This window comes from Thunnus maccoyii, chromosome 1 (assembly GCF_910596095.1).
Source record: "Thunnus maccoyii chromosome 1, fThuMac1.1, whole genome shotgun sequence".
NCBI classification, from domain to species: domain Eukaryota; kingdom Metazoa; phylum Chordata; class Actinopteri; order Scombriformes; family Scombridae; genus Thunnus; species Thunnus maccoyii.
In genome coordinates, this window is record NC_056533.1 from 19,567,153 (window position 1) to 19,580,640 (window position 13,488).

The 13,488-nt window shown below is 38.6% G+C and overlaps 1 protein-coding gene across 1 annotated transcript; it reads right to left on the minus strand.

Moving 5' to 3' along the window:
* Positions 1-223: 223 nt before the first annotated feature.
* Positions 224-11,991, minus strand: LOC121894172 (AFG3-like protein 1). The gene is made up of 17 exons (XM_042406588.1): positions 11,767-11,991; positions 9,988-10,078; positions 9,795-9,854; positions 9,595-9,713; positions 8,807-8,956; positions 8,620-8,694; positions 8,083-8,207; positions 7,714-7,987; positions 7,452-7,589; positions 7,031-7,184; positions 6,822-6,929; positions 3,854-3,979; positions 3,612-3,722; positions 3,220-3,335; positions 2,886-3,086; positions 2,559-2,753; positions 224-2,145 (listed from the first exon to the last, which is right to left on the minus strand). The coding sequence occupies exons 1-17, from the start codon at positions 11,974-11,976 to the stop codon at positions 1,918-1,920; spliced, it is 2,481 nt and encodes an 826-aa protein (XP_042262522.1). The 5' UTR covers positions 11,977-11,991; the 3' UTR covers positions 224-1,917.
* Between the last annotated feature and the right edge of the window lie 1,497 nt (positions 11,992-13,488).

Below are 13,488 nucleotides of genomic sequence, written 5' to 3' on the forward strand. Positions count from 1 at the left end.
ACTTTTTTAGAAAAGGGGCCTTCTTTAATTTTCAGTGGTGATTTCATTCAACTTTGGTGATACCCTGATGTTTCTTCTTTTCAATAACTAAAACAAAGATTGACAGTAGAGAATTCTGACATTCACAGAAATGATATTATCCCTTAAGAGAAGCTGGGATGACGCACCAAAATGAAAATACAGGAAATAAAATGACAGACAAGTGGGATATAAAATCTGTTTAATGTGTGTGTGAGCCACAACAGCCTCACATTTTAGATGTTTCTTTTGTCTTCATATCACAATGTAAAATCAATAATCCTCACTGACATGTACAAAGAAATATTCATTAAGCAAAAACAGCTTTCATCCACACTGACATAGCATCAGTCTGCTCATTATTTATTTGTTTTTCTGAAATTTGGATGATTGTGTCATGCTGGTTGGTATCCTGGTGGAAAATCTGATAAAAATGTTAAAAAGGGCACACACTGCTCATAATGCAAGCCAGGAATTCAGGTATTTTTTTATAGAGTAAACCTGTAAAGCTGTTTACTCTGTGCAGAAGCAACTGGCTTTATTATTAAGACACTTAACGTCATGATAACAGTGTGTAAGGAGTTGTTCTCAAATAGACTGTATGACAATTATAACTTGTGTCTTCTAAAATAAGCCACAAATGACTGAAATAATTATTACCTGAATAACAGCAATTTGTTGTCATGTTAATAGATGCTGGAGGAGGGTATATGTGTATTGAGAGGGAGAAAACCCCCCCAAATCCATCCATGGAAAAACCAATTTGTCCTCACTTTAGATTACTATCTAGACTTACTATCTTGTTTTAATCACACCGACTAAACATTAACAAGACATGAGAAGCATAACCTCACTGTAGTATGACTATTGTGACCAATGAATTATCCAGAGTATAATGTTATTTTTAGAGGCCGCTACAAATACGGAGACTGTGAGGTAGTGTGAGCGCTGAAGAGTTAAACATCTGTTTTAGAGAAAAAAAAATTGCAGCATCTTACTCAGCTCAGCTGTTCCCGGTGCTAAAGTGACCATCAACCAAGAGTCATCGAGGTCTACATTAGAGCTGACTCCCTGAGGACACCACTGAAGAGGAGAAAACAACCTACAGTACTTGCGATCCAATAACATTTGTAACATCTGTCAGAAGTGCAAAAAGTAAAACCTGCAAATACTGAGTCCTAACAGCTGCTTTGACTGATAAATGAATGAAAAAAATCTGCCAATATAGTGAAGTGGTGGATGAGACAATACTCTACCCACCCTCATACAGATTCATGGGAATCATTACCATTATTTATCAGTAAGAAATAAACACCCGTTATGCTGAAACGGAGTAAGGTTAATTAAGAGTAATGAGCCTCAGAGTAAAATTTAATTCCAGCACAGATATGTCAGATATGTTAATGTACCCACCACCATGTCAACTCATTCTGAATTTTAAACACAAAATCCCGTTTGAATTCTGTTTTAACTGTAGCGCAATAACTTTCCTGACCTAACTGCAAATTATTTTGTGGTATGTTTGTCAGTGTGAGTGCATCCGAGTGTGGGAGGAAATGTGTAGAAGGTACCTCCAGTGGAAGGTAAGCTACAAATGGGCTTTTTCACAAATGCCTTAGCTTATTGACTTTAAACCGTCGTAACATTAAAATGATATGTATTTTTGGAATTCCTGCTGGAATATAAAAACTACAAAATAATTGCACATTGCATAATCTAGGTCATTAAAGACCTGTGCATCACATCAGCTTCCCTCCCTTTGCAGTTGTCAGTGAGATGAAACAGGTTTTTTTTTCAGAGTCCTGACAGGTTGCAGTCTAGAGGAGATGTTGTTGCACTTATATTCACTAATATTCACCCGAATCCAGTGGAATATTTGCCCTGAGCCTGCGTGTCCAACTACAAGTAAACAGCTGATTTGTTTTGCCCACTCTGCAGGTGTTTTTCATCCCCTTTGTTTCTGTTCCAGTGCTTCAGCCCTTCAGGGAGGGAAGTGTCCTCCTCAAGTTCCCCAAGCCCTTCTACAAACTCCTCATATGATGACTTCTCTTGAAAGGGACGAGGTCCCAACAGTTCCACCATGTCGGCTTTGTCTAGAATCTCTCTTTCTAGAAGACGTTTCGCCACCTGCAACACATGTTCAATAATAGTAAGCAACAAACAGCTTAAACAATATCAGTTAAGGTTAATTCCACCATCAATAAAGGTGATAGAAATAGATTTTCATCTACACTACACACACAACAGGCAGTGGAGCAGCAGTAGTAGCAGTATTTAATACTTATAGTAGTAATAATGGTAATAATAATGATAGTATCATATCACAACTAGCTATTTAACTTGATATAGTTAAAGTTGGCCATCTTACTCACAATTCTTCCAAACTGTTTTTGAAAATGCTAATTTAAGCAAACCACAAAGCTATCAGTTGCTGCATTGTACTGTTCACTGAGCTGCTTTAGAAGAAGACACTTTATCTTTATCTCTTTCTATCCTTTCCAATCTTTCATATCAGTCTACACAGTGAAAAGACTTCTCACCTTTTCCACCAGTCCTTTTTTATCGGTGACAAGCTGAAGTGTCCGCTGGAAGGCAGCATCTATGAGTAAGCGGACCTCCTGGTCTATAAGCTGGGCTGTAGGTTCACTGAAGGGCTTCTCAGTTATGAAGTTACCCTGCTGAGGGAGGTCAAAAGACACCTGACCCACCGCCTCACTCATTCCAAACTGTACAACCTAAAATATGAAGGGAAATAAGAGCTTTGAGATATATTGATTAAACTAAACCTCTTTGTATGCAGGATCACATACCATAGTTTACATTCTTGTCCAGCTGTGGACATGCTTGTTGTAAAATGTGGAGATTACCTGTGCATAGGCAGACTGTGTGACTTTCCTGAGGTCATCCTGTGCCCCGGTGGTGACTCGACTAAAAAAAACCTGCTCAGCCACTCGACCCCCCAGCATCATGCACATTCTGTCAAACAGCTGCTCCCGGGTGAACAGGTACTGTTCCTTAGGAAGATACTGAGCATAACCTAAACCTTTTCCTCTGGGAACGATGGACACCTGGGTGAGGAGAGTTGACAATGTGATCATTTGGTCAAAGTTTGTTTGACTGTAGAGGACAAAAAGAAGTAATATCATGCAAAGGATGCACAAGAATTCAGAAAAAGAAGTAGTGGTGCAACAGTCTGTTTACCTTAAGTAGGGGGTCTGCATGTTCTAGGAACCAGCCGGCCACAGCATGTCCGGCCTCATGATACGCCACAGTAGTCCTCTCTGGAAGCTGCAGTACCTGTGTTTTTTTTTCAAGACCTGAGAGCAAAGTTAATGTTTTATTAAACTGAACTGCATGTTTTTTGTGCAAGCAGTAATGTTGTGTAGCAGAACATGAGCAAGGAAATGTATAATTCGAAATTTGAGTAATGTATAAATTCACATTGAAAGCACTGCAGGATCAAATCCATGCAGTGACGTCTCACTTAGATAAATTAAGATATATGTTACTACATTAACAACCTGAAAAAATATCTCAAAATACAAGTTAAATATAAAAGATGCATAAGTGCATAAATGTGGTTGTTAACTTACCTCCAATGACTCTCTCGACTGCCTGTTCAAAGTGCTTGGTATCAACATGCTGGTTCATGTGACGTGCTGCTATTAGAGCAGCCTCGTTACACACGTTAGCAATATCAGCCCCTGAGACACAAAAGACACTGTAACCCGTTTACACTGTGACAAAAAAAATTACAGATACAAAAGACAAAAGGTTTGACTCTTAATCGAGAGACTGAGCTGTGTGCACATGTGGACACATTTCCTGTTCTTACCAGTAAAACCTGGAGTTAGTGCAGCTAGCTTCCTGGCTAAAGCCTCTACTTCTATACTGGAGTCCAACTTCAAAGGTCTCAAATGCACCTTAAAGATGGATGCCCTGCCTTTTATATCTGGTGGGCCTGGAGAAAAAGAAAACAAACACATCATGAATTTTATAAATCACATGCTTTTCAGACATCCTGTTTTTTGGGGGGGCAAAACAATGATAAAACCCTTAACAAAATGAGATAAAAATGTCATTGCAGAGGTCACATCAACACATGTTTATGTCACTGATGCAGAGGCAGCACAATTCTTCTCTTTAACTATTCAGCATGGGAACACAACTGTAAGAGATAATGCATCAAACTTTGTCAAAGTGTTTTGAATACATGGGTGTGTTGACTCTGCCTTAGATTTTGCATCCCATAACTATGTAACATTTACAGACATTACAGAATCCCCTTCAACTGGTCCTCACAACTAATTTGCTCTTTTCCTGTATTATAGGTGCACATGTCATACGGGTCATTCTGTGTCGAATCAGATAAGGTAAGATTTTGTTCCAACCTTGTCTATATCATGAATGGGTCCCAAAACCAAGGCCTGGAAAATATTTCTGTTCAAATCCTATGTTTTCTTATTTTTAAGCCCTTGATATTTCATTTTTATAGCCTCAAAAATGCCTTATCTGGGAAGCCATGTTTGGGCATTAATATCTTGATAAGTGTTGTTCCTAGCCTCACCAAACTTCGGAAGATGGAAGACAAACACGTGTTCTGTTTGCCAAAACCATAAAAAAGTCTGTACTGCATGCCAGTTTATTTTTATAAGGCACTAGATTTGGAAGAAAGTGCAAAATTCCTAAACAAGAGTGATAGATATTATATGAGGATATTATAAACCCATTTTTTGGACCCATATGGTATCAAACATTATTTTTTCTTCAAATGGTCTTTTAATGGTTACTCAGAACGTGTCTGTCTTCCATCTTACAAAGTTTGGCGAGGCTAGGAATAATACTTTTCAAGATATTAATGCCCAAACATGGCTTCCCAGATAAGGCTTTTTGAGGGTGTAAAACTTAAAAAATATCAAAAAAAAAACACATTAGAATTTAACAAAAATATTTTACAGGCCTTAGTTTTGAGACCCAAACATTTTATAGACAAACTCTGAACAAAATCTGAGACGGTACTCCAACCACTTTCCTGGATCCTGTCTGATTTGACACAGAATGACCCATACAGCTCATTCTCAATATATCACTGACAAATGTTTAACAACCAACACACAGCTTTAGACACCGAGCTTGTCTATGCAGTTTGGACAACTTCAAGTCAAACTATAGCAGCATAAAAGAGGTCGAAAAGGATGTCAGCTGCAAACAACCGCAAGGTGAAACCAATTCTGTTGAGCTGTGCATCAAGCTGAGCAGCTAAGTTCAACATCGAAGGACTCAGAAAATACTATGACAGCAATGTATTGCTGTGAAGCTCCCTGTACAGCTGCAGCGGCAAATAGCTCTTACTAAGGGAGAACTATTTTCCTTTATTCAAGCAAAGTCATGAGGTCAATGGCACTCATCTTGAAGACAGCCTCTCTAAAATGTGAATATACTGGAGCTTATAAGTCTATTCTTAAACTAACAGCTGAGAGTGACACAAGGATTGGAGAGAAGTTGTGAAGGAGTATTTAAAGGGCACTTACTACTAATGGTTTAAAGGACCATTAGATCTGAGTCTTGAATCAATGGCTAAACTTGGGGCCTAATAGCATTATTCAAGTAGGCTTAGCCCACACTTATTTTTGTTTTGTGTGACATAATGATGTAACAAGTTAGTCAGATGTCAATTAGTAACTTGACCTTTTTTTAAACTTCATCTGACCAACACTGTTTAAATGTAGCAACAGAAAGACTAAAGGGAAAGGGAACAGAGCAACTCAATAACACAGAGAGGAGTGGTGTGTCCCTTCCCTCACGTTGGCCTCCAATTTTCTAATCCTTCTTTTATAGAAAGCCAGCTCTCTCATTTTGACCCAGTTTTCTTTGTCAGAGAGAAAAATGCCCTGCCCACCATTGTCCAGCACTGTTGGCGTAGAGTAAATTACATCTTAGCAGGCAGAAAAAGATCAACCATTTTAACCTCAAAGATAAAAGCACACAGAATGCAGCATGCACTTTCAATGACATAACAAGTGAACAGGCGCAAAAAAAGAGCTCTGGCAAATCTAATAGGCTTGACACTAATTTTTTATGGAAACCATGAATGCATACCATGAACGTCAGTAAGGTCACGCTTAGTACCTCATTTGAAGGAGACAACTAGAGGCGAAATCTTGGTTTGCATTAGTACCAATGACTTGCATTTGTTGCATAGTGCCCAGTGTGCAGCAGTAGATTACTGAGATGGTGTGGTAAAACATTCCTGCATGCACAGAAAATTATTAAATACCTTACTAGTAACAGAACAAGAGGAAAGAAGAATAAAACTACAAGTTTTTGTCTAAATCTAGAAGACTTTCCAAGGACTAAAAACCACATCAGGGCACACAGCATTATTTCTTAAAAGTCATTTTATGGGCAAAATGTGCAAATCAAAAACCTGCAGATTACTTTTCAACTGCAATAAATGGTCAGATATAAGCAAATGGAGGGTCAATGAGGCTAGGAGATCAGTTGGTCAAGGAAAGCAACAAAGGAAATAATCAAGCTGTTCAGCTGATTGTGAAAAGGAATGATACTTTCTCTCAAGTAATTTGGAAATGACAGATTTACAAGAACTGTTGAAAACGAACTACACAAACTGAACGGGGAGAAATCACAATGCAGAGAAAGAGTTTAGACTATGTGTAAAAAAAATGAATATCATTAATTGAAACCAGTTCTCATAGGAAATTTAGGTGAGTGCATGAAATTATACAACTAGAGAGGATGCAGCTAAAATGGAACTGAGACATTAGACATGTACGATAATTTACCTATATATATGTGTCGATCAAAGCGTCCAGGCCTCATCAGAGCTGGATCCAGGATATCAACTCTATTGGTGCCAGCCAAAACAACCACATTGGTGCTACTATTGAACCCTGTAATGAAAAAAACATATATCATACAAAGATGTCATGAAATATTGCACAGACGATGGAAGAAACTTCCAAACACTGAGAAAGGTAATTTAACTGCTTACCATCCATTTCCACAAGTAACTGGTTGAGCGTGTTTTCTTGCTCGCTCTGGTCACCGAAGTTCCCTCTGCCTCTCTTCCTGCCCACTGCGTCAATCTCGTCAATGAAAAGGATGCAAGGGGCATTTTTTCGAGCCATGGCAAACATATCCCTTATCTAATATAGGACAGAGCAAAGAGACATTTGTTAAGTCCTGCAGTGATTGATAAATTGGAACTGATTTACTAATCAGAATTCATTACAACACAAGTTTCCCACAGTGCAATTATTCAATGATAAAGAGCAAAGCAAAGACTGTCATATATAATTGTATCTTTGACATAGCAATGAAAGGAAATATTGAGTTTACAGATGATGCAGCCAAGTGGAAGCAAAACCTCAGATGACTCCTTGGCAGAGTCTAGCTTTCGGCCCAGTACTGACCCTTGCTGGGCCCACGCCAACAAACATTTCCTGGAACTCTGAGCCACTGACAGTGATGAAGGGGACGTTAGCCTCTCCTGCAGTGGCCTTAGCTAGCAAGGTCTTCCCTGTTCCTGGTGGACCGGATAGCACTGCACCCTGAGGAATAATACTTGATGATCAATGTGAATGACTTGCAGACAGTTCTCACTTTAAAATGTATCTTTTAGCCCATACTCTTATACTCTCCAATACAGCTATCAGTTATGGACCAATGGCATACCTTAGGGATCTTAGCTCCCAGATCCTTGTACTGCCGAGGGTTCTTCAGGAAGTTGACAAACTCCAAAATCTCCAGTTTGGCTTCCTCACAGCCTGCAACATCCGTGAATCGAACACTGATGTTGTCCTTTATGATCTTGGCTTTGGATTTACTCATACTGAAGGGGTTTCCTCGCCCCCTGTTTCCACGAGATTGTGCCATCGGTCCGTGCCGTGTGGCAAAAACTAAGAAGCCAACCAGAAGTAAGGCTGGGAGAATGCTAAATAGTAATGTCCTACAGATAAAGAGAAAGCAGCTCAATTAGGTTGGCACGAGCACATCCGAAATGCTTAAAAGTCACATAAATATTTAGGAGACCAAATTTCTCACCCATCACTTTCACTGCTGTAGTAAACAGGGACTTTGTGTGTGGAGTCAAAACCCATATCCTGCTGAGCTAACTCCAGGTTGTGCTCAAATGAGTCGACACTGCCTATGTTGAACCACAAATAGCTCTGAAATACATAGACAACAGAAAACATTTAACATATAGTATACTGTATGCTTATATACTTTAATATATATGGTATACTATAAGCTATTATGACTATGTGAGAGAGAGGAAGAGACAATTCAGTTTATTGAGTCAGTTTCCATGCATTGGTATTAATCTATTTTTATGGTGATCAGTGCCCATCAACAGGTGGGCATTTCATAAACTACAGGTTTTTGGGGAAGCCATGACAACAGATAAGAATCAATTAGAATCTGGTCTCTGACATAGAAGTCAAGTTTTTTAGCCCACAACCACATTGAGAACATTTTTAAAAACGTATGGGACCCACCATTTAAGGACTGACCGAGAGACTGGCCAATTCAAGCTGCTCTTGTCTCGACAAAAGGACATAACATTTTCATGCTACTAACCACTTCGGATGTGTTCACTCCATGGACAGGAATTACTTTGACGTATTGTTTGTTGACAACTTCCAGGTGATCCACCTGCGTAGAAAGCACAACATACCTATTAGCTCACAGGTTTGCGAACACAAACATGGAGATAAGAGACATCCTCATCAGGAGGAAACCAAAACTAAAATTTTCTCCCTCTTACCAAGCCTCTGTTCAAGTAGTGATGCACAAAGTCCTTCCAGGAGATCTGGACCCCCGTCTCTCGGAAGTAGAAGTACAGAAAAGCTGAGGCCATGCCTGCTGCAGCAAATGCAAGGTAACGTAATGCTTTTTCATCCAAGGGAAAATCATCCTGTTAGTTAAGGAAATGTTGTAAGAGAGAAGAGATGGAAGGATTAATTGATTATAGGAGACATTGTCAGCATGCCAATGAAAAATAAAATACTATTCTCACCCTGTAGCTACACCATGCTGCCTCACAAAACAACTACAAGCACTCTTTTAATGGGAGAGCTCGATTGGTGCCATATTATATATCAATAATATTGATTTAAACTTTTGAAAATCTGATAAACAATATATCGGCCAATATTAATTTTTAACATAAACATTTCTGACAAGGACCCCTTGAATTAAGAATGATTAGAATTATACCCAAGATATGAAGGGAGTGGGGCATTTTACAGTGGAAAGGAGTGAAAAGAGAACTAGATTTAATGTTTGCAGCCATAAGTATAGTTGTATAAGAATATCACACACTTAACTAGCCATTTATGTGACAAGGATGTCAAATTATGGCAAATGCAACTTAAAACTTGTATCAGTGAGTAAAATGTTTATAAAATCAGGGTTGGATTTGACTTTTTAAGATCTCAGATGCCAGCATTTTAGTATAAATCTTCCATGTTATGTTTAAACACATACTGATAAAATGAATCATCAACCTGAAGAGAAGACGGTTATCGATCAAAACAGGACAAAGATCCACACCTGAAGACGCGTCCACCAGTGTGATTCTTCCTTTTTTCCTCCTCTTTGTCCATCATCCCCTTCTTCATTTGCGTCCCGTCCCTCCCTCTCAAGAGATTCTTCCTCTTTGGTATTTTCATCTTAAGAATAACAGAGAGCTAATCACAGACTGCACAAGACACACAAATACTGCTTCACATTAGGATTCACTCCTCACTCACTTTCATTGGATTTGTTGACACCGGGATTCTCCTCACTCTTTGGGAAAAACTTTTCAAAACCTAAATCAATAGCAAACACCAAAAACAAAATAATTAACTGCAAATATCTCACACTGACCTAAAAGCATTTACGTCATTCTGTGCATTCACTTAGGTTCATTATGCAATATAACAGCATTAGGAGGTACGTTACCTCTTGGCGGTTTGTTTGAGCTAAGTAACCGAGCAAGTGGGAAACTGTGTTGATATAATCTTCCACATTTCCTTTGGATCAGTGGCGTCTTCTGAAATAAAGATAGTGTATGATGAATATGTTAGCAGTGAAGGCAGGGCCACAAAAAGGCCCGTGGAAAAGAAATGTACAGCAGAGGCATTGATTCAACATGCTATATACACAGCATGTAACAGATGTTGTAACAGATGTAAAATGGTAGACAGAAAATGAAACATGATCTTCCACACTGATATCAGCTGTTATGACCCGGCTATGCAGGCTAGCTTCGTGTTAATAGGAGAAATCTACTCTGCTATAAGGTTTTGTTTGCCAAACAACCACAAACAACATTGTTTAAAGGATTACAGAAATCTCATTGTGACCAGGCTATACTGGACTGCGTCACCTAATTTAATTAAGTTGTTACCACACTGTGACATTGAACAGTTGCTACGAAGCTCACACGATGTGTACTCAGGTATCTGTCAACTGTGCATATCACACAGATTTATTAATTGCATATGGTTAAAATAGGTGCTTCTTCCACACAACTGCAAAATGTTTCAATGATTTGCTATTAGAGCTCGACGGACGATTACTGATACTTAAGAATAATAAAAATACAACAAAACAGCTATTTTTTGGCTGATATTCTTTTTTTCCACATACACACATGACATAGACTGTTTGTTTAGACATGAAGATGTCTCAGTAAAGCCATTTAAGCTGTTTTACAGTTAAGCAATAAAGTTAATTATCACAGATGACAGTAACAGTAAATTTAATATAAGAGTAAACTTCAAATTTCTTTTTAATAATACCTATAAATTAAAACACATAAAAGAAAACTTCATTTAACTCACACTGAGAAAACCTAATGACAAATATAAATAGAATTGCTGGCAATAAGACATTTATTGTTCAGTTTAGAGCCTCATGGAAAATATTCACTTCATCACCTCATGTAACACCAACAAGGCAATTTACTGTATCTCAACATCTCCATTTAGGAAACATGGAGAGGAACACAATGTTCAGTTGTGTTGACACTCTTCATCTGATAAGAATTAAAAAAAAAAAAAAAAAAAAACAGTCTGAGCTTTACCTTTCTTTGGTCAGGTTGTGCTACTGACTTCAATAGAGAAACGTTGTAAGATTATAAGATCCTCATTTTGCAGGAGAGGCAATGAAAAACTTCAGTCATTAAGAAATTCAACTTCCCATTCAATCAATTTCACCACTTTTAGGTGCTGAGCTGATTTGTGCAACTGCAAAACTGGTTTGCATGTGTGAAATATTTGCTTTACCCATAAAAAAAGCAAATTCAACTGGCTGAATAACTGACTGTTTTTTTTTTTTTAAAGAAAATTTAGCATGGGCAAAACGCGCCCCCTCCACACGCCCCCGTCAAACAAAATATTACGTGACTGAGGAAATAGACTTATACACAAAAACATTATCACACAGCAATTTCGTGTGAGCACAAACAAAAGAGGAATGATACATAAACACTGCTACAGTGTGTTTGTTTAGAGGTTTTTGGGGTGTGCACGGAGGAACATTATGTTCTTTCCCACCACAGCCCTCAAAAACTGACAACCTCCAACCTTTCACCGCAGTCCGAAACGCACCTCCACACACAGTTATACAACACATATGCAAGTAGCTGTTGCAAAACACAAAGTTTGCATTCATCCATTTTGAAAAAACGTAGAAAGTTTACACAAAGACAAGAACAACAACAACATGTCAACATACCGCCGCAACTGCACCGCTGTGGCGAAAAGTAGCTGAAATTACGGATAAGTCTCGGCTCCACGTCCGGACCGTCCGCACTCGGTTCCGAAAGGGCCCGACACTCACAGAGAACAACCCCATCATGTCAGCCACTTTCTGCAGGCTCTGATCTCCAGCAGAGCCATCAACTACTGTGCGTCTTGATCCCGTGCCAACAACTCCCGTAGTCATCTCGCGAGATTTCAGTTACAAAACAACTGCGTGAGATTTTACATGTGGGACTGAGACATTTTTGCCATGACTTTAGTCCCAGTGGCTGAGTATCCTCTCACACTGTGGTCTGAATTCCGTGTGGACTGAAAGAGTCTGTTGGGACTTGAGCACGTTCATTCTGACCAAGAAAGATGATATAAATTTGTTTTTTTGCTTTCAGAGCCAATACACGTGACCATAATACATGATCATTGGGTTCAGCAGTTTATTCTTGTTTATCACAGTACGATCATTTTCCATAGGGTGTATTATGTATTTATATATAGTGTATTTGGTATTCATTGCATTGCATGGCCATTTGAATTTTCAGCCTATTTTTGGGTTTAATTACATAGGACACAATGTACATGTAATGTTGCATAAGGACTGGTGGAAATCCAAGTCCTGACCACCCCACATGAGCATTTGCTTTCCCACGTGAAGTCAAAGTGGGCGTGGTTGACCCAAATGTTGCCACAACCCATTTTTTGACTACATAACCTGTGGTGGAAAGAACAGTACATCCACTACAGATCACTCAAGTACAATTTTAGGTTTTTGTACTCAAGTTCAGTATTTAAATATTCTGCTACCCTATACTTCTACTGCACTGCATTACAGAAAGAAATATCAGTTTCAGGAGGAGTAGGCACTACTTTTTACTTCACTACATTTATGTGACAGATTACTTTGCAGATTCAGATTTTACACATAAAACTTGATGATATATGTATTGTTATAAGATAAACTACCCAGCAATTTAAAGTTTGTTTAGTTTAAATTAGCTCTCTATATACATTAACTAATGAAAATGTCTTTTTTTTAATTAATTAAAAAAGTTTCCCATCAAGTCATATTTGAAATTTTATTCATGTTGTTGTCTTGTTTACAAATATTACAAATGTAAACAAACCTTTCTCTGCATCACAATGAAAAAGGTTGTTTTAGATGTTGTTTGGTGTTAGTCCCTCCTGTCAGGTAAAGGTTAGGCATCTGCCAAGCTTGCGTTGTGGAGCTAAGTTTGTTTAAAGTAGAATCACAAATGACACTTTTTAACATAAAACATGCATGGATGGATTATCTGAGTGGACTATGCAGCACAGACCTAGGGGCCCAAGGGGACCAAGGGGTCAGGAGTCCAGGAGGCCCCTGAGGCAGACTCTGTGTCTTAAGGGAGGGTTATGAAAATTTGTTTTGGAAAATCACACAGCTTAGTCACAACTAGGGCTGCCACAGTCAGTTTTGTTGTTCTTCTAAACTTGATTCAAGTGCTGTAATGTTGAGTATCTGCCAATACAAGGTGCAATCTGATATTTAGTTTTATTATAATTTTTCTGCTGCTAGTTAAATAGGAAGCTTTTTAAGCAACCTGGTGGCCAATCATCATCTGCAACGTCCCTGGTCCACGTCCAGCTGGAGATCTACAGTATGTTGCATGTCATCCTCATCTGGTCTGGATCATTTTCTGGACTTCTCTTCACCTCATAAAAT

Coding starts and splice junctions, on each gene's coding strand:
- LOC121894172 (XM_042406588.1), bottom strand. CDS start 11,976: ATGACTACGGGAGTTGTTGGCACGGGATCAAGACGCACAGTAGTTGAT. Junction 8,957..9,594: donor ACTGGTGGACGCGTCTTCAG/GTGTGGATCTTT, acceptor CTTAACTAACAG/GATGATTTTCCCTTGGATGA. Junction 3,980..6,821: donor TGATCGACACATATATATAG/GTAAATTATCGT, acceptor CTTTTTCTCCAG/GCCCACCAGATATAAAAGGC.